Source organism: Trypanosoma brucei, chromosome 9 (genome assembly GCF_000210295.1).
Source record: "Trypanosoma brucei gambiense DAL972 chromosome 9, complete sequence".
Taxonomy (NCBI): domain Eukaryota; phylum Euglenozoa; class Kinetoplastea; order Trypanosomatida; family Trypanosomatidae; genus Trypanosoma; species Trypanosoma brucei.
Window position 1 is genome coordinate 106,938 of NC_026742.1, and position 23,185 is coordinate 130,122.

At 48.4% G+C, this 23,185-nt stretch overlaps 10 protein-coding genes across 10 annotated transcripts; all 10 read right to left on the bottom strand.

Moving 5' to 3' along the window:
- Positions 1 to 1,050: 1,050 nt before the first annotated feature.
- TbgDal_IX470 (sec1 family transport protein, putative) lies at positions 1,051 to 2,934 on the bottom strand (the record flags this gene model as incomplete). Its single annotated transcript, XM_011777946.1, has 1 exon — positions 1,051 to 2,934. The coding sequence occupies one exon, from the start codon at positions 2,932 to 2,934 to the stop codon at positions 1,051 to 1,053; it is 1,884 nt and encodes a 627-aa protein (XP_011776248.1).
- A 332-nt stretch (positions 2,935 to 3,266) lies between these two features.
- On the bottom strand, positions 3,267 to 3,995 carry TbgDal_IX480 (hypothetical protein, conserved; the record flags this gene model as incomplete). The annotated part of the gene is made up of 1 exon (XM_011777947.1): positions 3,267 to 3,995. One exon carries the CDS (start codon positions 3,993 to 3,995, stop codon positions 3,267 to 3,269), a length of 729 nt encoding a protein of 242 aa, XP_011776249.1.
- Positions 3,996 to 4,235: 240 nt separating this feature from the next.
- On the bottom strand, positions 4,236 to 4,619 carry TbgDal_IX490 (60S ribosomal protein L35, putative; the record flags this gene model as incomplete). The annotated part of the gene is made up of 1 exon (XM_011777948.1): positions 4,236 to 4,619. One exon carries the CDS (start codon positions 4,617 to 4,619, stop codon positions 4,236 to 4,238), a length of 384 nt encoding a protein of 127 aa, XP_011776250.1.
- A 294-nt stretch (positions 4,620 to 4,913) lies between these two features.
- TbgDal_IX500 (60S ribosomal protein L35, putative) lies at positions 4,914 to 5,297 on the bottom strand (the record flags this gene model as incomplete). Its single annotated transcript, XM_011777949.1, has 1 exon — positions 4,914 to 5,297. The coding sequence occupies one exon, from the start codon at positions 5,295 to 5,297 to the stop codon at positions 4,914 to 4,916; it is 384 nt and encodes a 127-aa protein (XP_011776251.1).
- Positions 5,298 to 5,727: 430 nt separating this feature from the next.
- Positions 5,728 to 7,437, bottom strand: TbgDal_IX510 (hypothetical protein, conserved; the record flags this gene model as incomplete). The annotated part of the gene is made up of 1 exon (XM_011777950.1): positions 5,728 to 7,437. One exon carries the CDS (start codon positions 7,435 to 7,437, stop codon positions 5,728 to 5,730), a length of 1,710 nt encoding a protein of 569 aa, XP_011776252.1.
- An 848-nt stretch (positions 7,438 to 8,285) lies between these two features.
- Positions 8,286 to 8,933, bottom strand: TbgDal_IX520 (hypothetical protein, conserved; the record flags this gene model as incomplete). Its single annotated transcript, XM_011777951.1, has 1 exon — positions 8,286 to 8,933. One exon carries the CDS (start codon positions 8,931 to 8,933, stop codon positions 8,286 to 8,288), a length of 648 nt encoding a protein of 215 aa, XP_011776253.1.
- A 972-nt stretch (positions 8,934 to 9,905) lies between these two features.
- Positions 9,906 to 10,235, bottom strand: TbgDal_IX530 (hypothetical protein, conserved; the record flags this gene model as incomplete). The annotated part of the gene is made up of 1 exon (XM_011777952.1): positions 9,906 to 10,235. The coding sequence occupies one exon, from the start codon at positions 10,233 to 10,235 to the stop codon at positions 9,906 to 9,908; it is 330 nt and encodes a 109-aa protein (XP_011776254.1).
- A 592-nt stretch (positions 10,236 to 10,827) lies between these two features.
- TbgDal_IX540 (hypothetical protein, conserved) lies at positions 10,828 to 14,202 on the bottom strand (the record flags this gene model as incomplete). Its single annotated transcript, XM_011777953.1, has 1 exon — positions 10,828 to 14,202. One exon carries the CDS (start codon positions 14,200 to 14,202, stop codon positions 10,828 to 10,830), a length of 3,375 nt encoding a protein of 1,124 aa, XP_011776255.1.
- Positions 14,203 to 14,355: 153 nt separating this feature from the next.
- Positions 14,356 to 15,579, bottom strand: TbgDal_IX550 (hypothetical protein, conserved; the record flags this gene model as incomplete). The annotated part of the gene is made up of 1 exon (XM_011777954.1): positions 14,356 to 15,579. The coding sequence occupies one exon, from the start codon at positions 15,577 to 15,579 to the stop codon at positions 14,356 to 14,358; it is 1,224 nt and encodes a 407-aa protein (XP_011776256.1).
- Positions 15,580 to 16,277: 698 nt separating this feature from the next.
- On the bottom strand, positions 16,278 to 17,099 carry TbgDal_IX560 (conserved hypothetical protein, conserved; the record flags this gene model as incomplete). The annotated part of the gene is made up of 1 exon (XM_011777955.1): positions 16,278 to 17,099. The coding sequence occupies one exon, from the start codon at positions 17,097 to 17,099 to the stop codon at positions 16,278 to 16,280; it is 822 nt and encodes a 273-aa protein (XP_011776257.1).
- Between the last annotated feature and the right edge of the window lie 6,086 nt (positions 17,100 to 23,185).

Genomic DNA, 23,185 nt, shown 5'->3' on the forward strand with positions numbered 1-23,185 from the left:
GTCCCTTCCCTCTTTTTTTAAAAAAAAAAGATACAACTTCGGGCACAGCAACGTATTACACACAAGGAAATGGCACCATCCACGGTGCAATCGGGAAGCATACCCAACAGGAACATTATGCGGTAACTAAACCACACACGTTGGCATTGCCCCGAGGTGCCCTCCATGACACGTCACAAATTCATGATGCACCACCTTCTCATATTTTTGTTTATTTATTTATTTTTTGGTGCGGCTGGCAGCTCGAGTGACAATCCACGTTGTTAAATGCCGGCAAGTTGTACCCCTTCCGATTTCGCCTTCGGGTAAAACAAATAAACAAAAAACCTTGCCCTGCGTAAGTTATCTCCCGTCCCCACATACAGATGCACGCACACATACAGGAAAAAAAAAAAAAGCACGGTGCCGCCGCATCCCAGGTCCAAAAGGTAATTACCAACAGAGGGGTTGGAAGTCATATAATGAGCAAGTGGCAGCCGCACAACCCAGGAGGAGTACAACAAATTCTACACCATAAGCAAAATATTCCATATGAATAGGGGCGGTGCTTGCCAGCACATTGTGGGTAATTAAATATAAAATGGCCCACATCAGCGATTTTGGTACGGAATGGATGTCTTATGCGGAACCCTCTACTCGCACTTCCTTGGTAAACCTTTTTTTTTTTTACAAACATGCAAGTACAGTGGTGGTTTTAATTATTTTTTTTCTACTGCGACAAAAAACTGCCTTGTTTATGTCAATCACATCCGCAAATAAATTCTTTTTTTTTTTCGGTGCCGTAATGATCTAAACTGTACGAAATACGGCTGAAAAGAGACTTTGAGGGGCTGTTTCGCCCACGCTGGGCACCGATCGAAGCACTAAAAAAAAAAAACGTTGATGCAGAGAGGATTCCAGTAGACCACAAACACGGTTCTCTGAAAGGGACCCGCTAAACACAAAGAGTGATTAAAGGAGTTTGGCAATCCCACAGAAAGCACGTTAGGATAGTATCTGAAAGTGGGAAAACGCCAAATGGCACAAAGACCAAAACGGCCGGGCCGGTGCTTATGATATTCCTTCACCAAGAACAGTAAGCTGGCGCAGTGCTTCATTCCCCGTCAGCATTGCGGTACAGCCATAACTAACCGCCTTTCGTGGATGTGCGGCTTCCCACTGCTTGAGATCGTCGTACTCGGCCACGCAACCACCGCCAATGGTGAAAACAATAGCCTGTGAAAAATGTGCTTCATTGAGGTCAACTTGTTTCCTGCTGCGTGGATCGTACCCTACTACTGTTGCTAAAAGTTCCGCCCGCAAACTGCTACTGCCTGCTGCGCGGGAACCACCAACGCCCACACCGGATGAGGTTGAGGAATCCTGCAAAAGAGAGTCCACAAGTTTCGTTAGTGGCAACTGGGACTTTGAGTTCGCGCCAAGTGAATTAACAATATTCTTAGCCAGTGTTTGCGCCAAACCCCACGCAAAACCATGGGCACCGTCTGCTTCACCACCAGTGGGATTGGCGGTTCCAAGTGACCACTGACGTAAATGTTTGAGGTATGAAAGTGCCGAAAACGGCATGCCCTCGAAAGCTGGGGCACACTGTTCCAGAACTGTTTCGTGCTCTCCTTGCGTGCCAAGAAGGTACGCAATCAGATAAAGTCGCTGACGATCCTCAGCGGTCCCACAACCAGTTAGCAATAGGTTTTCAAACTGCTCGTGGTCGAGCCCCTCCTGTTGAATAATGCCCAGTTCTACCCCATGGAAGCGATCAAGGTGGGTTTGACGAATGCGATGAAGAAGACTGTACGCCATTTTTGTGTGTGCATCCAACATTCGCTTCTTCTCCCCAAGTTTTGGAGCATTGGCAAGAAGTTTCGACATGGAGTCCGTGCCCACATCACCATCCACATCACATGTGCTTTCCGAAAGGTTAGCATGCTCTTCGCGGTACCGTTTCAGCGCCGCCTCAATATTACCACCCACTGCGCTAAAGTCAAGAAGAGCGTTATTGCGGTAGAAATCATCTCGATCGGGGTTTATTTCGAAAAACGTCTCAACTCCGTCATCCCCCAGCACAGTGACTTTATTTAGGTGCATGTCTCCCAGTTCCGCGAGTAGTCCCCGATACGAGAATGGGTGATGGAGAACCGTAGCAAGGTCACTGGAGCGGTCGACAATAAGAAGTAGTGGACGTCCAAGCACATTGGCAGATGCAGGTGTTAGGGTTCGCTCGTTCAGAGAGTCATTAAGAGACACAGACAAACGCCGAGCGACCTCCTCCGCCGGCCCCGTCCTGCTGTGTGCAATAACTGGAAGCACTTGCTGGGACAAGAGGACATGCAAGATGCCCATAACTATTTCATTTAAGTGAGCTTCCACATCTTCATCCTTGGCGTGGCGGCTGTTTAGTATAACGAAGGAATCCTTCTGCATCAAGGTAAACAGGTCATCCTCCAGTGCCACGTAGTTCAGCGTGCGATCGAAAACTCTAATATGTTCAATGTTCTGGAGTTGACCACGAGTTAGCCTCTCAGCCAGATGCTCCATGCTTCTTCGAGAAATCTGCGAAGTGAAATTTATGTACACCCACTCATAAAATTCCTTCACCGCATCACTAGCTATTATGTTTATGTTTTCGTCAGTCGGTGCACAGAAGTAGATGGCCGGAGCACCAGGCACTGGATCCCGTTTAGATTTGATGTGCATATACAACGTAATGCCAAGTTCCCGAAGGTCCCCAACCCTCAGCAGCGGGGCAATAATGTCGCGTCCGATGTCATCGTAAATGAGGAGACGCCATGGGGCAACCCCCGCTGGCCCGTAAGTTGCAGTCATCGGTTGAGGCGCTGGAACACCGCCCTGCCCAAGCGGTTGAGCAGATGAAATCATTGCTTGTATGACATCTCTCTGTCGCTGACGCAGTGAAATCTTCCGCTGCGGTGGCATTTTTCTGCAAAACAAGAATCAAGCTAACGAGGTGGAAAAAGAAAAAAAGAGAGAAATTACCATATCTTCCCGGAAATAAGTACGGCGCTCATGCCTGCAGCCTACACTCAGACTATGGCAGTGGGCAACGAGGTCCTAAGTGGTTGGGACTACGGAAAAGTCGCAGAACATGTGCAACGGTAGCAAAGTGAAGCACAGACTGGTTGAAGTGCAACCGCGAGAATATATTTAACACGGCAATGAGTCATGAAGCTCATGGAAACAATGTGTGGCCCCACAACAACAGAATGCACAGCGCATTGCGATCCTTCTCCACGCACACCGCAGCAAAATCACTTGCTTTGTGGAAACGAAATATCCCAATACGATGAGGGTGTGCACTGCGTGCCACCCTCGTCATCGCTCTCGTTGTGCTCATTATCCTCACCATAGAGCGTGGCATCCTCCAAATAATCCCGAGCACGCTGCCGAGCGGTTCGCATGCGATTAATCGGTTTTCTTAGAGGGACGGCTAACTGATCGTCAGACGGGTCTGCGGAGAGCTCCGAACAAGCAAGACGTGGAATTGCGGCTAATATATCCACCGCGGTGGCAGAATTATTCTCGGGGTCCCTTTTTTGCATAACTGATCTCGATGGTGGATCCACACGACGGGGCCGTTTTAGCTTCTTTACAGAAAAAAAATCCTCCAACTCACGGCGTACAGGTGATGGCGTCGCATTCAACTGCCTCTCACCCCTCAATGCCTCTAGAGACGCAATGGGGGGTGACCCTTCTTGTGTCATTGCATTACTGGGTGGTGTTTCACAGACCATTGTGTCTTGCTTATACACGCATTGCTGATCTTCACAGACAGCTGTGATTTCCTGCTCCGGGAGCTCCTCAGGCAGCTCATCACGTTCCAAGCAGTCCGCCAAATACTCCAGCAGAGCAGCACGGGCATTGAGAGCGGCCTCTTCCTCCTGCAATGCGCGGATTTGCTCCTCATGCAGCTGTAGTAGTCCCGCAAGAGAAGACGTGACGCTGTCGCCGCGTGAATCCATCACGAACCTCCGACCCATGCATGTCGCTTTTGTAGCCTTGACGCTAAAGCGTACAAAACACTCAGTGGAAAAAAGGGAATAAATAAATAAGGAAATAGGTGAGCGCAAATGGAGGAAAATCACAGTTGCTACACGGAGAAGACCAAAAGCGCAAGACAAAAAAGGGGTAATAGGCGAAAATAACCGTGTTAGGGGCCATTAAAGAACACCCAAAAGAAAAGGTTAAATAAATGAACCGGTATCTCACAATATGTCGCATCAAACCTTCACGGCGTATATCCGCCTCGGGAATTTGTGGGCCATGCGGAGTTGGCGGCGGGTCTTACGGTTCTTCTCGTTGGCCTTCAGTGCTAGGCGACGCCGGTGTGTCAGCTTTGCACGAAGTGTTTTGGGCTTCGCCGACCGCAGCTTCTTGTCCGAATAAAACTTGCGGAGGTTTTCACGTTCGTTCTTGTTAAGCACCGTCATTATGCGGGCAATGCCTTTGCGAATGGTGCGAATGCGACCAAGACGAGCAGCACCAACGTTCATCTGCTGAGAGACACGAAGTTGCGACAACTCCTTCTTGAATTCAGAAAGCTGCTTCAGCAGGTCATCCTTCCCCTTTTCCTTCAGGTCACGGATTTTGACGATGTGCGACATGGTTTGTGCACCTACTCCACACCAAATCGAAAACAATGTAAAGAAAGAACAAGATAGAGAGACAAAAAGAGCGAATTACTAACTAGCACGGCCACTACATCAAACGCACAGGTAACAATGCCCGACGCGGGTGGGGGAATGGGGGGCAATCAGCGACGTCACTGGACATCGAGATGTTACGTATGCAAATTGGCAGAAGCAATCACTAAAGGGAACTTAAAAATAAAAGAAACGAAAAGGAACAGCGGCTGCGCGGACTACCGTACACTAAACAGTATGTCACAATATGTCGCATCAAACCTTCACGGCGTATATGCGCCTCGGGAATTTGTGGGCCATGCGGAGTTGGCGGCGGGTCTTACGGTTCTTCTCGTTGGCCTTCAGTGCTAGGCGACGCCGGTGTGTCAGCTTTGCACGAAGTGTTTTGGGCTTCGCCGACCGCAGCTTCTTGTCCGAATAAAACTTGCGGAGGTTTTCACGTTCGTTCTTGTTAAGCACCGTCATTATGCGGGCAATGCCTTTGCGAATGGTGCGAATGCGACCAAGACGAGCAGCACCAACGTTCATCTGCTGAGAGACACGAAGTTGCGACAACTCCTTCTTGAATTCAGAAAGCTGCTTCAGCAGGTCATCCTTCCCCTTTTCCTTCAGGTCACGGATTTTGACGATGTGCGACATGGTTTGTGCACCTACTCCACTACAACCTTTACGGAGAAGTAGAAACGCGACATCGCAGTTTGAAATTGGGAAGAGACTGACAGCACTGCGTACAGAAGACAAGAACAGTGTAGGATCGTTCTCCAAATACCTAATATAAGTGCTAATAGTGTGAACGAATTAGCGTAGTGGTAAATACGAAACAACGGTGTGAGGAGAACAAAGTGGCCCGCAGTGAAACGAACATCAAACATGATAAATTGCTCCACAGCTCAACTGTCTTTATAACGTGCCAGACCTGTACTCTCCTTCCACGCACCCCACCGTTCCTTTTTAAGTTTCTTTTTCCTTCTCACTCTTTGTGGCTCCATGATCTAACAATTTTTTTTTCATTTACATAGAAGTGGTAAGTGGTAGATGAGCGGGCAAATATACAGAAAAACACATGAACCTACAGATACGTAATACCTGGCGTTATGTCTACAGGAATCACGCGGTCCATTTGAACCGCAAAGGCGGCGGGGCCCGGTGCAATCGCCATAGCCAGTACCGGTTCATCGCCAATGACTTTGTAGCTTGTAAAGCTTAGCCGAAAAAACTTATCACGCGGCGTGTCATATGTGGCGGTTGAGACGCTTTTCATAGCCTCACTTCGTTTCTCTACTGCCTCACGTAAATCGGCCAGCTCAGCATTGCGCTCCTTCTCCCTCTCCTGGGTAAACTCAGATAGTTCCTTCTTCTGCTGTTCATCTAGAAGTTCAAGAGGGTCATCTTCTTCACTCTGCTCCTCCTCATCTTCAAGCTCCTCCTCCTCCTCAGCAAACTCATCGTCCCCTTCCTCCATCTCATCTTCTTCTTCGTCTTCCTCATCTTCCTCAGCGGCTCGGGCCTTCCGCTCCGCACGAGCTGCGGCGCGCGCTGCAGCGCGCTCCTTTCTCTCTTCAGCCCTCTTCGCAGCCCGTGCCTTCCTAGCAGCCTTCACCAACTCCTTCTTCTTTTGGGCAACGGCCTTCCGACAGCGACGAAAAATCACCCGTTTGGCAATAAGGAGCGTTTGACGCATCTCACGAGTATCCATCCGTACGCACGACGAGTTTCGCGAAAGAAATTGGAGCACCGTCTTTGACAGTGCGCGCACATCTATACCCAAAACGTATCCCTCCGAGGCGCCCACGAAGCAAAAAGCAGCCTCCTCACGTCTGGCAGCCACGGTGTGTGGCGTTATTGGAATTTCAACGGTACCAACAGCGTCGACCCTCTGAATAGGGGGTTCAGGTCGCCCCTTTAGAGCAGACTTCAACGAGGATTTATTACCTTCAGCCGCCTGGGAGTTAGAAACACTAAGCGACCCGCTCCTTACCAGTCCATCAGTTTGGGGAGCTACGTTCTCCGAATGTGACAACGCACCTTCCGCCAGTTCTCCCTGGCTTTCAAGGTCATTCTCATCTTCATCTGCACCTGGTTCTTTAAAGGATACAGTCGCTTGACGATTCAGGATCCCTGATATGTACAAGGCCTCATTTTGGTCCATCTCACTAGGATCTGGTAGCCGCCATATTTTCATTGTGAGATCACGGCTGAAGGAAAAGAGTAGCTGCCCCTCCGCCACAACACGCAGGCACTTGACGTGATTAGTGTGGCCAATAAGCACCCGAACAGTTTTCCCCGTTCTGCCGTCCCACACGCGTATTTGATTATCGTATCCACCGGTAACAATAATCTGTGCCTCCTCTGAGGCACATGCGATGCAGGAAAGAACATCTTTGTGACCCGGCAACGCAGAACGCCGTTCCCCTGATATCACTTGCAGGCATCCATTGTCATCGCCAGCGTAGAGGCGGTCACCGCACATCGCAAGACAGCGCAAAGGAACGACAATTTTAATTAACTTTAAGCACCGTTGTGGTGTCTCTTGCTCGGGGTCAACTGACCACTGTCGAATGTTGCCGTCCATAGCACAAGTAAACACCTGATCCAACGCCGGGGCCACAATTGCAGTGACAGTTTTAGTATGGCCGTAGAATGTCACGATAGGTGTTCCCCCACGCGTGATATCCGACAGTTTGTAATAGTCAACCGTGCCATCCTCTCTACCAACGAATAGTGGCACGGGATCCTCCTCGGGAATAGTACAAAGAGCTGTGACTGTGCGTTTAGCCATAAGCGAGTTTCACTCAAAATAAAGAGGGAAACAAATCACCTCGACAAAGGTGACTCTAATTGCTTGCTGCTACAGCGGTCGTCACAACTTTCCCCTTCCCCTTTCTGCCCGATGTCCGCTGAGCCTGTTTTTCTGTAAACAAATGCAACAACAGAAAACCTCGCTTTGCCGCAGTCCTCACAAACTAAGCACGCCAGTCTGTACGGTTTAATGCTTTTCCTATTGGCACTTGTGTAGGAGCTGGACCCACTTTCCCAAACAGCGAGAAAACATAACAAAGGGGGAGCATTAACAAGTATTTTGTTAGCGTCAAATTCATTCTCTGTATAGCAGCCTCTGCAAAATTATGATGAGAAGAAATGGAAACACAGTTTCGGGTAAGAACCGGCACGAGGCGTTTGTTGTGTCAACCATTATCCACACCTTTTCACGCAAAAGCAGGTCCGCCAAAAAGGCATGTACCTTAGGTTGGCGTCGTCAACGTGCGAAAACGGATGTTAACGCCAACATGAATCCCATGCCAACAACAAAAAAAAAAAAGAGACAACCAAAAGCAACCGCAACAAGCACGTACCAAATGCGTTAAACATCAATTAGAAGTGTGAATCAGTCATATATCTCTTTTTTTTTCTTTCCCCCGCACCCAAAGCCACTGTGCTCCTACTGGCAGAGCAGCAAAAAGAGACCAACAAGAAGGAGCGGTATGCAAAGTACCTTGATCACAGAGAATATGTTTGCTCCGCTGGCACATCCCTCCTTGCTTTTGGTCGCTGCAGTTGCTCTCTCTCTTTCAAAAGAAATGGTACAGCGGAAAACTGAACTAAACTAAAAGAACGCTGAGGAGAGGTTCAACATTTGTTAACCCTTTCGGTCGGTCGTAGGGGCTTCGCGAGTCGCGCCAGATACCCCAAATCCGGAGGCCGCTCTTTACTTGTAGACTTAACATTTCCACCGGAAACAAGAAGAAGCTTTCCATCGTTGTATTTCGCACGTGATGACGGCGTGCGCCACCCCGACTCAAGTGACCGATGTATGTCGCGTTGTCTTAACATCCTCCTTCCGCGCCTTGTTTCAGCGAGGACCTCGTCGGATAATACCACTTGTCGTTGCCGGGCTTCTTTCTTTCGCTCTGTCATGTTTTGCATTTGTTGTTCATACATGCGCTTTACCAGTGACCTGAGCTCTTCACTGCTAAGACGCTTTGGGGGAACTGGTTTGTATACGTCCCATGCTAACTTCGTCATGTTTTTCTGCCGCCGAAGCATCTCCTGGTAAACCATCCTATTGGCGTGTTCTTCTATTTGCTGCCTTGAACGTATTGGTGCTGCGGGACACGTGTGTTTTTGGTGAGCGGACTCTGCACGGCGCAGAGCGTCCATGTGTCGCTGAATACTAACCGTATGCAACCGATGAACAGAGTCCCGCAGCATCTGAGCTGAGGCGTAGTACTCCACGAAGCGGGCTGCTTCATAATTTCCGGTGTATGGGTTAGGCATCGCTTCGCTCACGGGAATAAGGCAAACACGTGAGCTCGGCTCTATCGTAAAAAGAAAAAAGTTGCAAATCCACAATTAAAAAAAAAAAAAATGGGGGCGCACAAAAGTTCTAAAACTTATGATTTCTATCGGTATTGGCCGTATGAGAATTTCTTTCCTCACACCTCTCCCTCCCGCAAGTGCCTGTATGGAATATATCTATACGTGGAAAGGCAACGACGCCTTATCCCACAGCCAGACGCAATCTTTTGTGCCTACACAGCCCTCCCTAAGCTACCTAACCCCCTAGCTTCAACCAATAACACGCTTCAGTCCGAAGGCGCAAGACGTTGTCTTTAAGTACATAAACCAACCGATAGCAGAGAGGCAAAAGATTAAGAGATATAATGCAGATGCACAACAATGTGTCAGTAACCCCCAAAAGGGATAAAGCACAGAGTTATGCGGAAAGTAGTAAAAACGCCGATGTAATCCCAGTAGTGTAGGAACGCTTATCCGATATCTTTCTCCGTGAGGGTGTTCCTACAAGCTCCTTTATTCCATAATCTAGTGTAGGCCACATGCAAAGCGTCCATCTAGTCACTCGGGTACGTGGCTACTAAAAATTAAAGAAAACGTTTTGACACATATCCCCTGCGAAAAGATGGAAACGAAAAAAGAGCGTCGCCGCTACACAGTCACCATCGTACTAATTATAACAAAAATTATTCAAATCGCTAATACCCTACGAAAACAAAACAAAACAAAAAGCCTCTCCACAGCAAACGGTGAGACACTCTTCCACATTCACTTTCTCACGTAGCGTCCCGCTCCATCCCACCTTTCAGATGTTGTGCCTCAAGTAACTAGTAAAGAATATGAGAAAAGAGACGACACAAAAAATAAGGGAAAGTTGATGGTGACGGACACAGCCGGTTCCCACCATTCCCACCGCGTACCAGCAGACCACCACCAAAATAATCTCCACCACATTTACCGCATCTTCGGAAAAAAACAAGACATCACCATGCGCCCGATGCCCCATAATTCCATCAAACGTAGAAATCCTACCCTCATGGGCGCGATACACTCAAGATAATTCGATAGCAGCACTGGATCGAACTCGGCCGTTTCAAGCATCGGCATCGTTGGTGTCGTGGACTGCACCAACGGCATCACTGACCGGGTCGCCGTTGCCATTGCGGGTAGCAGTGGCACTAAGCTTGGTAACCTCCTCCGGGCCTGCGCTTGAGAACAGATGCGAAGTTTGGTGTACATTGCTAACGGAATAGCCGCGCTCCCAAAAATGCGTCGACTGTGCATATATATTGGTCTTAATGAAAACGGCCCTGTAAATCTATACGGCTTTGCGTTTGGATGCAAAAGCTTCTCCAAAGGAGGAAGATGAGATAAAGCGACGGGATAGATCCAACTTCCCTCCCAGCTTTGTTTCGCGCCTTCGCGTGGTCCTCTTACTCCTTTCTCCGTCCGTGCGCGTCCTTGCCGCGACTGATGAGCCTTCTGTAATCTAGGGGCACTGCTGTTGGTGGCACCTTCCTCAGCAACAACAGTAAAAGAAGATGGCACGAAAGAAGTTTAATAGGGGAAATGTTAAATTAACAGAAAAGAAATAACCACCACCACCACACCCCAATAGAAGAAAATTAACTCCCGCCGGTAGTGGGGGACATGCTTTCGTTGTTGAACCCCATCAGATAGCTCCCCTGATAGCTACAGAAATGATCTTTAAAAGCGTCAAGAAGAACCTTGGACGCACTCTTCCAGCACGCCAGTACAAACACTCACCAGCCCTTTCAACCAAGGGCGCAAACATGGAGTAATAATCAAGCAACAAAGAGAAATAAAGGGAATTCGCCTTGTGGTTAAGCAGGACGGGCACGTTACACTAGTGCCATCATCCCATCAAACCAAGAAGCAACTCACGCACTTCGGTGATGCGCACGCGCTCGCCAATGGCACAGTTCAACTCACGGCGGAGAGTATCAACGCGGACGTCGACGTCCTCAAGGATAGAACGCTGCAAGTCTACCATCTTTTCATCGATTACCTCTTGATCTTCCTTTCGTGCGAGTAGCGCAACAAATGATGCCCAAAGGCTCTCGAACCGGCTGTCAAGCTGGGACTTTGTATACAAAGCGCAAAGGTCATTCCTCTGCGCTAGCAACCCTTGTTGAACCTCGGAAACGGCAGCCTCCGCAGTCACTAAGCGCTCCACAACGGTGCCTAAGGTGGTATTGCCATCTTTCGCTAATGGAGTGTCGGTTATTACTGGTGTCGTCTCCTCTTCCACTGCGTGGTGGACAGCACCGGTCTTTAAGTGTTGTTCTATATATTTTATCTGCTCGTGGCAGAGAGAAAGACTCACTTTTGTCTCCATAAAGCCATCCGAACAAGCGGTGAGAGCCCGTTCTAATGACAATATGCGATCCAAAACTGTATCACCAACTGGCTGAGAAGCAATGATTGTTCCACCACCACGTAACTCTGTTACCTCGTTCTCTACCCTCTGCAGGCGCCCCCCAAGCGTATCTAGTTGATCTGACACACCGTCTGCCATTGGCAAGGAAGGGGGGGCCGACAGCTTAGTGTCAATATCGTCCACAGCTGTTGCTAACATCCCTAGACAACTTCTCATAAAATCCAACGCATCGTTCAAATGCACTGATACAAGCGTATGCACTGCCCCTAGATTCTCCTCTGCACAATCAATCCGCTGCTCCAGTGACAAAAGTGAAGACTGATGAACAGAACAATCTCCTTCGGGACGCGGTTCAAACTGAGTGCTGTTCTCCACTGACCTCCGAGTTTCTTCGAATTGTGCTGTTAAACCCAGCCAGCTGCTGCGCAGCCGAGACAATTCCTCCTCGCAAATAACCAACCTTCCTTCAATAGGAGCAAACTTATCAAGTACTGCATTCCTTTCATGTTTATGTTTCTCTAGGAACGTGGAGAACGCAGCCACGCTCGCCGAAACGTCACTCCACTCCTCAGATGCCTTCCTTATGCAACCCAAAAAAGCCTTCTCAAGCTTCTTCGTCTCAGTATGCAAAGTCTCAACGGACGCACCCAATTTTAATATGTCGGATGCGTTCATATCACTAGACTTTTTGTTTAGTGACGTAATACCTTCCAGTGTGTTAAGTTTTTCTTCTAACATGCAGAAACGGGACCGAAGCTTCTCATGTTCGTCTCGAAGATCAGAAGAGTCCCGGCGCAACTTCTCCTCATTTGCACAGACTCTATCCAACACACTCGCTACACTCTGCGACATTAACTTCATGTTGCTTTCGAATCCGTTTAAAACGGTTTGAATAGATCCGAACCTCGAATCGGTAGCCCAAGCCTGCTCCTGAACACACAAAAGGGAGTGGGGCGGTTGCGCATTATAAGGACGTGCATCAGCGCCTTTTCCCTCATCGACACACCCATACGGACTGCTCGGTTCCTTGAAGGGGTATGCAGATGTACTTTGCGCTCCCAGTGTCACTGTTTGCTCACGCAGAAAAGCGGAGTTGGACAAGGCCGCTGATAGCTTTTTGTCCATGGAAGTAACAAAGCGATAATATGAATTAGTGTGCTCCTCCACAACATTTTCACAACTGACAAGTAACCGAAACATCTCTTTTAACTGTGCCTCGTGCTGAACCAATTTGGTCTGATTCCCATGAACTAGCAATTTTAACTCACAAATCTGGTTTTCGGTTAGGGCCATAACCATCTCCCTGAGATGTTGAACCGCACTGCAGTTCGCCTTACCAGTGGCGGAGCCGACATGCACTAAATCATCCATTGAAGGCATAGCTGCCAGACTGCCGTAAACACTTACGATATTTTTGAAGGCATTTACTTCGTCACGGAGGTTCGTAATACTGCTGTCATGACTACCGACTTTCTCTATTACGGAACGTAACCTTTCATCCATGTGCCTACTACGGTTAACATCACTCAAGACGCTACCGAATTTATTGCTCAGGTTCTCGAGTCCATGCCTCACGTCACCGACATCGTCCCTCGCTTTCATCTGTTGTTCTGATATCAAACTACACAAATCTTGATATTTTCTGTCGAGCGCGGCTCGTTCGTGCCTCATCGATTCCTCTAGTAGATTCTCAACCTCTTCTCGAATGTACCCCTTCGAAATTACGAGCTCCAGTGCATCAAGCCTTCGGAAGGCATCTTCAATCTTCGCCTTGGCCCCACTGGGCGCGCCAAAGTGATTTAATTGCCTAGTCACCTCACCAGTTGCGCGACGCATTTCATCCACTTTTATATTTAGTTGATCGGTTTCCTTTGTGACTTCATCGAACTTTTGGTTGATTGCATCTCTTAGTTTCACAGCCATCACATCATGCGCACCTCTTATTTCTTGAATAATGCTCGTTAGGGAGCGCTGCGCCAGTGTGCTTTGACTGGGCGGTGTAGAAAGCTTTCCAGTTAAAGCTTGGAGCCTTCTTAGGGCGGTGAATACAGTTTCAAAACGATCATCAGTAGATATCCCGCTGTCCCTAACCAGGGAAACCATGGTATCGAGTCTGTCGTTAAGTGCCGAGACGTTTTTGTCGTGCATGGAAACCACTGCACTAACTTTGGTATTATCTTCATTAACTGCATCCAACAGTTTCCTGTGGTCCTGTAACTGAGCCTTGATGGCGTTGATTTCCCCAAATACCGAATTCTCAAGCTGGTGCAACGCGGCGTTTACACATTGTATATCTTCTCTGTATTTTGATGATAGGTCAAGTTGTTTTCTGGATACAAGGGCAATTTCTTCCCTTAGTTGGTTGATATCTCTACTTACACTAGAACTATCATTGCTGATTTGCCCTCTCAGTTCGGCGAAACCACGGCTCATCATTTTGGAGAGAGCTTTCGCCTCTGTATTTGAGCATTCTTGTTCTGTAGACGCGCTCGGTTTCTGTTTTTCGAGTTTGTGGACGCGATCGCGCAACCTTCTGCTCTCCTCCCTCAGTTCACGTACTTCAGACATAATTCCATTCACAGTGTTACAGACAGACGATGTAGACTCTTGCCGACGATGTTGCGTCAAAAGCACTATTTTAGACATTTCATCGGTATTCTCCCTTTGTTTGCAAATAATGTCCTTAAGAATTTTGTCATTATCCCGCTGGTATTTCAGGAAACCTTCGCATAACGAATGGGTGTTGCTTACGTCGTTGTTTAACTGGCGTAAAAATATTCGTAAAACGGCTGGAATGTTCAACCACTCCTCATCATTATTTAGTGTTGCCTCCCTTGCGCTAAACGTCATCGAACAAAGTTTAGAAGAGTAACTAATAGACAAGTGGGCGGTAAATTTTACCAGTTTCCTCAGCAACAAAACTCAATCACACTCAGTTTTCTTTTTTGCGCATACTTCGCCGAAATGGGAGAAGTACCCAGGAAACAATATCAAGAATTGGGTCTAGTGTAGACCGTACCCACTCTCAGTTACCATTTTAATGTTGTGCTGGCGAAAAAAATTCATGTAATTCCAGAACTCGTATGGGTTTATGGCATAATAAACCTGGTGATCTCTGACGTCAGCAAAATGGACATTCCTTAAGGCGGGTCTTACACGACCCATATCCATCATGAATTTGAATTTGTAGTACCAGTCTTGTTTCCGTAGCAACCCAGGAACAAATACTAAGCTGTGCACTCCATTAAGATTCCGTATCTTGTCCTGCGGACGATCCAATGGCCTGAAGGGTGTGCCAGACCGTCCCAGGATCGCAGTGACACTGATTGCCACATCTTTATGCTCCATAACAGTACGTAGAGCAACATATGCTCCATTCCCCTTCCCAAATAAATGAACTCTTCCGTGCTCAACATTGAAATTTTCCACAATCCAATCACAGAATCGAGCGACTATAGCCTCCACTGGAATTTGAAAATTGTGCTTAATATTGATCACTGGGGCAACGACAACCCACTTTTGCTCCGTCATTAACTGTCGATGCACCGGCCTTTCAAAGAAATTGGCACACACATCCTCAAAATCTCTTGCAACACCTCGGTGGTCTGGGAGGACAACCATGTATGGGCACTGGTCCGTTTTTGACCAACCAGAGGGAACAATCATGCTAAAAACCATCGGAGAGGGGTCTTCGTCTGGACTGAAGGCACTGTGATCAACACAATCAGCCTGTCCTTCAACGAGGGCTAAACCGGTGCTCATCGGATATAAGGCACGCAACTCGTACTCATTAGGAATTCGCGTATTTTTTGGAAGTCTGCGAAAAGATGTCTCGTTCGGGACATAGCTCACCTCCGGCTGAGGAACCCGAACAACCTTACGCCGACCACGGTCGCTAACGGAATCAGAGGTTGCATCTTTTCTCTTAGAACCGATGTATGGTCCCTCCTGGGAGAAAAGGTACTTCAGTTGGTTCATCTCAACAAAAACATTTTCCTTCTCTGATACGGGGTGGACATCGCCTAATTTAATTCCCCCATGTTTGTCCTCATATATTTGATTAGGAATGTTAACCTCGCTGATAACGACAGCCTCACGGACAGATGAGTCTTTCAGAGAATCCTCTCCAACAGGATCTACATTTTCTACGCAACTTGTCCGCAACAGGCGCACGTGCATGAGCAAACTTTGCCTAATACAGCTTCTCGCACATAGCCTACGATACATCTTCAAGGGCGTATGTGCGTGTGTGTATGTGTGTTTAAAAGCGAACAAAGAAGGTAATATCACGGACTTTCTATCAGGAGAACTGGAGGGCGAGACAACAATTGAAAACAAATAGCAAAGTGCCTGAAGTCACCAAACGATATTAATTTCAAATGCGTTATAAAACTAAGCTACCATAAAATTAAAGCATATCACCGTTTGAAATAAATCACTAATTACAAAGCCGTAGTTTACTACCCCCTGCCCTCATGTCCGGCAGGTAGTGATGTCAGTAACTATACAGCACTCTCAACAATGGAAACGAAAACAATGTTGCACACCTTCTATCAGAGTGGAAAAAACTACCGGCAAAAGTGGCTTCAAATTTTTGTGTGCAGTAAAACGAATGAAAAAATAGAGAGCACGTAACAACTTTCTCGTGTACGAGACCCCTTTCAGAATTTCCGAATACCAAGAGGTACACTAGATAACAGTTTTAGCTCGTACACTACGCTAATATAAAATAAAGTGGCACAAAGGAGAACCCCGGGATGCTCCGGCACAAGCGGTTCGAAAACATAGCATAAACAAATAAGGGTTGCCTAACCGACAAGGGCGCTGAGGCAATAATGGAATTTAAAAACATTCTGAATGTAGTTACACACATACCAGCTACACCATCAGGTCAAGGAACATAGTTTCGTTTTTTCCCGGCTTCGCTACTTCCAAGTTAAAGAATAAAGATCATGACGGACTCCACTCAGTATTGGAATCATGTTTCTTGTTGTTTTGACCATGTTTATGTCCAAATCCGCATCAACATAAGTTTCTCCCTCATCAGCCATGGCAATTACCCTCCCCATTGGGTCCACAATTATTGAATGACCCCATGCCACGTACTCTGCCCCTGCATCACGAGCAGGGGAACACATGATAACAAACTGTTGGTTGTCCACAGCACGGGACCTTGCAGCGATTTCCCAGTGCGCTGGCCCAGTTACCATGTTAAACGCAGCGGGGTAAACCAGGAAAGAGGTTCCCTCCGCTGCGTACTTCCACGCCAAAAACGGAAACCGCACATCAAAACATATACCAAGTCCGAACTTTACGTCGCCCTCGATAGTAACGGGTGTGGCGTCTGAACCCGCAGAGAGGACTTCTCCCTCATCCATTTTGAGTGTATCGGTATTGATTCGAAAGAGGTGGACCTTGCGGTGGATATGCTTTAAGTCCCCTTTAGGGTCGAATACCATCGCCGAGTTAAACAGTTTCCCATCCAACCTTTCCGGTATGCTCCCTGCAACAACCCAAACCGAGTTCTCCCTTGCTACTTTGGACATAGCATCAAATGTAGGAAACCCCGCTTGTACCTCTTCCGAATACTCCGCGAAGTACTTCGTCCCATATGGACAATTGAAGCACTCGGGCAACACCACAAAGTCAGTACCGCGCTTCGCTGCAGCAGCAATCATTTCCACAGCTTTGCGAATATTGGCTTCCTTGGACTTACCAACAGTCATCTGACACAAAGTAACGCGCATTCTGACTTACCTCCCCCCCTTTAACTCCTAGTGGAACCAATATTTTGCGTTTGTCCTATTGTATTTCTAGTTTTTTCTTTTTTGTAATCGTATAAATTGATTTATCCCTTCGCAGTAACAAATGATGTCTGAAACCCCTTTATTACCTCCTCTAGCTGAAAGGTCCTTGAAAAGCTCAGACAAGATCGAAGAGGAATATTTTCCATTATAGTATCTACAGCGCTCCTCGAAGGAAGTCTCATCGAAGTATGCATTACAAAACAAACCAGAAAGTAAGCACAACAAATTCATCAGTCACATAGCACTTTATACAGGCAGCTGCGCATGTTACGCCAATGAAACCATACTTGATAACGGTGAAGGAAGAGCGGCTTCTCCACAAAAAAACTACAGGGTCGATCATACACAAGACCCCGTCAACGGTTCCACTGGGCCGGTTCGTCGTAAAGACACTCGCTATTGCAGTTCAGAACATATAAGATAACTTAAAGCAGAGGGCATACAATCACAGCAACAACGCCTTGTGTGCATAAAACCGGGGGGAAAAGCAGCGACACAGCGTTAATCTACCGCATTCATGTAGCATTTTCTGCTGCTGACGCAAGCGTTCACGTAGCATTCCCCTGTGAACTTCCCTACTAGTCACTTTTACAAAACAAAACAAAAAAAATCGACACCACCTTGCAACTCCCAATAAATCACAAAACCGACTTAAATATTGCTCAAACACCACAACGCCATCTTCGCGAAGTGCCAGGGTCCAGTACCCCGTATCATCGGGGGAAGCCAAGAGCCAGCAGCGTTCCTTTCATGGGGAACACTGCTGTGCTCCGGCTACGGCATCATACAGCACAGGGATCAACAGCGTCTTTCTGGGACACCGTTTTTCATTTTTCGGTCCCTGGACACGTGCCAGCGTGCCATCAGTAATGCTATCCGCACTAAGATGCTGCTGTCCGGTGATGTGGAAGAGAATCCCGGCCCGTCGTTGCGCGGGATGCAGTGGAACTGCGCCGGGCTATCTCAAGGAAAGAGATTAACACTCCACAAAACCCTTGTTGATGAGCGGATCGCCTTTTGTCTGTTGAGCGGGACACGGATGACGCCTGGAGAGACGGCTTGCTTTAGCGTTGCTAGCTACCAACATCACGGAATAGTTCGTAACTGCAAAGGAGGTGGTGTATCAATACTAGTGAGGGAGGACCTACCAGTCGAGACCGGTATGGCCGTTGTCGGTCGCATTGAACAAGTGCATGCAACAATTCACCTTGCACGTGGAACGGCGCTGACTGTCACGTCGGCATACATCCCACCAAAACACACCTTCACGGCAACTGACCTAGATACGCTTCTGACGACTGACGGTGCTCAGCTCATCGGTGCAGACGCTAACGCACACGCGTTGGCATGGGATCGCGCGAGCCCACCAAATACCAAGGGTGAAACCCTCACACAGTGGTGCATTGACAACCAGTTTCTGGTCTGCAACACTGGTGAGTGCACCAGGTACGCGCGCCACCACGGGGAGTCCACCCCTGATGTGACACTGTCAAGGAATTGCACAGCGTACACGTGGACATCGCTGTATTCTCCCGATAGCGATCACCATCACATATTTTTCGACGTTATCGTTGGAGACGACACAGATGCGCTGAGTTGCCCGCGGCTTCAAAAGCCTATGTACGCATGGCTAAAAGCTAACTGGAGGAATTTCCGTCTCAAGGTTGACGAGCTCTGCAGGAAAATTGGTAGAGAGAAGAACGTCAACACCCTGGAACAGAAATTGAGCTCCGCCATCCGCATTGCGACGAAGGTCTCCGTCCCCCGTGGCTGCAGAGCAACGCCACCACATTGGACACCTGAGCTCGCGAAACTCGATGAAGAGATCGCTGGATGCGGACCCTCCCACCGAAGGGAAAAGTTGGTAGCCACGCGTAAGCAGATCCTGGACCGTACCACAAAGAAGAGATGGAGCACGCTATGCTCCAGACTTGCGGTGTCAGACCGCTGCAGTTGGCACATTGTCAAGAAGGTATATGCGCCACGACCACTAACCACACCGGCTGTGCTTGTTGATAACGCGGCCATCACGGACTACCGTCAAGCTGAGAGGTTCAGTAAACTGTACTCGTCCCGAGCAAGAAGACACCCCGACTCACACCCACCGGCACCAATAAAGACGATAGCGAGTGAGTTCAGTCCCATCACGATGGCTGAACTACGGAGATCGATAAAACTGCTACCGAGTGGATCCGCAGCCGGACCTGATTGCTTATACAACGAGGCACTACAACATCTCGGCAGAACAGCGCTGAATGTTGTTCTGAGGCTATTCAATGAGAGCCTACGAACGGGAGTCGTGCCGTCTGCATGGAAGACTGGTGTTATCATCCCCATCCTGAAGGCCGGAAAAAAGGCGGAGGACCTCACAATAGTAAGCACGAGCTCTGAGCTGAATTCAATCCAGCCCTTGTTGGACGGTTCGCTGGATTGGATTCAGCTCAGAGCTCGTGCTGCATGGATGTGTAAGTGGAGAAGGCTAAGTACACGCTGTTCCGTGTGCGGGACACAAACCTACTGGACTTGAGGATTGGAGAGACTGTGTTGAAGGAAGTGCACACACCGAAGCTGCTCAGTCTTACCATACAGCTGCACAAGGGTCTGAGCAAGCACGCAAGGAGCGTGAAGGCAGCGACCGACACGCGGCTCATGCAGCTCAGGGAAGTGGCGTCGCCAGAATGGGGCCCAGACAGGGAGAAACTGCAAGCCTTCTACCTAGCGCTGGTCCACGCTAAGATCTGTTACGGCACTGCTTCATGGTGGTTTGATGCCTCGCTTTCGGATCATGAGAGCCTGGAGAGGGTGCAGGAACAGGTGCGAACATAGTGGCAGGTATTCCCAAGGCAGCCAACCGGGAGGATGCCATGCGAGAAGCTCGGCTGAAGTCTATAAATGATATGGCGCACCGGAGAGACTTGGAATACTATCTACGCCTAAAAGCCAATAGTCCGACGCATACGTAGCTTGCGGAGAGCATATTCCCGCCTGAGCATCCAGCCTATGTCAGGCTTGCGACGGTGCATTGTCGGTACAGCGCCACTAATGGCCCGGAGAAGCCACATACATGCGGCGGGTACAGCAACTCAAGGACTATAGCCATCAGGTGTAGACGGACGGTTCGGTGGTTCTGGACTTTTCTTCAGGCGCAGTTGCCCTTGTGTACCCGAAGAAGGGGCAGGGGGAGAGGGTTTTGCTGGGAGGTGGGCCGCCGGCCTGCAGCTATCGCGCGGAATGTGTGGTGATGGAGGCGGGGTTAAAGAGGCTCACGGACGCCATTGAACTAAGCAAGACACAGAGGACGAGAGTGGTGGCCTTCACGGATTTAATTTCTCTGCCGATTGCGCTGAGTGCTGGCCCTGCAGTGGTGAGAAACTCGATCATGAGACGCATTTGAGACATCATCTTGCGCGTTGCGCGGCTTCGTGTGTCCGCCAACTTCCAGTTCATGTCTTCGCACTGCAGGTTGCCGCACAATGAAGCAGTTGACAAGGCAGCTGAGCAGGGAAACGCAAAGCAGCAGTCGTGCTCGGTATGGATCACTGACATAGTGATGGGTGTGGAGAGACACGTCCGGAATGCGATATACAAGGCCTTCGAGGAGGGACGAATGCAGCGGCCGCATTGTAGCGCGCAACTCAACCAAGTTCGGCCGGCAATAAAGCAGACCAAGCTGGATCGTCTGGGCGAGTCGCTGCTGGCGCAGTTTAGAACAGGCATCTCGAAGCATTTCGGATGGCACCACAGGGTGGTCACACGCAAGGTGGAAAAGCTTGGATGCAGATGGCGCAGCACACAGGAACCAGGCAGCGACGCAGCAGAGGAGCGTCCGGCGGCGGAGTCAGCAGCGGACAACGCGAACGCATCCGATCTTGGAATAGCGACCAGGAACAACAACCAGATCATTTGCCCACTGTGCAACGTGGTTTGCGCGCGGCAACAGGCTGGTGTGGTGCACCTAGTGAAGATTCATTGTCTGGAGAGGGATTGTGCATCAGTACTGACCGAGAAAGCTAAGCGTTCGAAGCAGACGCATACGAATGGGTACAGATGCCACGTGTACGGCGATGTCTTTGACCGGCGTGGGCTGGTCGTGGAGCATATGGCACAGCACCCTCCGGATATAGTTTTAGCTGTGGAGAAACATCTGAAAACGGCCAGGGAGTAAGATGGGGCTGATAATGGCAACGCACTCAAGTGCCGCTGGTGTGCGAAGCGGTACACTGTAAACACCTGGCTGAAGAAGAACCCGGAAAAGCAGTTAACGCACGGTGCCATGGAGTCACGTGACGCGTCCGACAATGATGGCGAGGCAGAGCAGGAGGAGCAGGATAAAAAGGAATTTGTATGCTACAGGTGCCAACGCGTCCTCAAAAGCAAGACGTGGCCCACCAGACACAAGTGCGAACCAACCTCGAACACGAACTCGGAAGACTCTAACATGGCAGAGCAGTCGGTTACAGTTGCAGTTTCCATTTGTAGAAAGCAATATAATTATATATGGTTACTGCGACACATGCTGACTAAGCACCAGGGTCACAACGAGTCATTGTGTCCTCAGTCACGTGAAGCCGAAGCGAAGGGTAGTGAGAGCAGAGGCTCAGGCACAGGGCGAAGAAAGTGGGTCATTGGAGATAGCAGAAGGGGACGAGTGGGAGAGACCGCAGAAGCATCCTCTGGTGGGCCGCCACACAGAAGGCGAAGAGGGAAGGGACTATGTGTGTGTGGCAGACACAGAAGTTCGTACAAGCAGTGGTACTCACTGGTTTGGCACACGCACACATCACGAGCACGCCACGACAGTGAAACGGAAGCTGAAGAACAGCACTGTAACGGTGACATCTTTCCTGCAAAGATAACTCCAGTACCCATACTGCCCAATGAAGTGCACACTCAAGAAGTGCCTCACGATGCACCTGCATGCGAAGCACGGCCAACCGAGGAAGGAGTCTGAGCATAACTCGCTTAAGGTCGACTGTAAGGAGTCTGTGGCACACCTCTTGTAGTGCTCAAGCTTGCGAGCGCTAAGGGAAAAGCACGGTCTAGAAACCCTGAAGAATGGGGAAGTGTTCTTCAGCGCACAACTAGCCAGCTTCCTGAAGGAGATCTTCAAGCTAGTCAGTCCATCCGGTCCCCCAATCTTAGAGTCAACATCTTGGCCCGCTCGAGCCGTGAAGAGGCACCGATCGCCAAAGAAGTTGGATTCCACCTACCACCCTCTGCAGCAGCGAAGCCTTTGGGGGTGTGCACTGCAAGCGCCATGTGTAAACGTGCCCTTGAAGCTGAATCTGCGGATAAGTCAATCAGTTTCAAGGTTTCATTGGATGAAGGGAGGATGGGGTCGCGGTTGCGCTCAACGTCCCCTGCTGGTTTGCAGAGCCACAGAAGCAGTAGCGAGTCTAGCGCAGCACGAGCAGATTAAATACGCAGTGAAAAAAAACTGTGCATATTCCATATTCTTTTCCTTCCGTCTTTCTGCCCTTCCTTCAAGATTATTCGTCTTTCTTATTTAATCAGTCAAATACTCTCATTTCGTTGCTGCGATTGTTTTAAGTGTTTCTGATCTGTGTTTTATTTTTGTTCGCACCACTCTCATTACAATAATACTCTTACACACTCACAACACACTCCCATCATTGTTATTATCATTATTATTACTATTATATTGTAACGCCAACTAATATCCATAAATAAAATAATTAAAATAAACCTAGTTAGATCATCACTTGTTTTCACATTCTATCACTTATTGGTTTTCACCTATAGGCCATTGTCATAGAATTTTTACTAAAATTTATATTTTACAAAAATTTAAAAAAAATAGAATTATATATTTCACTAATTTTAATTTTTTCATTAAAAAGTGTTAAAATATATCAGATTGTATTACATTTTAGTATATTCTCTCAAAAGAAAATATTTCATTAAATTGAGCAAAATCTTTAAAATAGCGAACTCACAAAAGCAGAAGTAGTCAGAGAATATTTCTTATTTGCTAGAATAGAGGAATCTTTGCAAGTTTCGTCCTC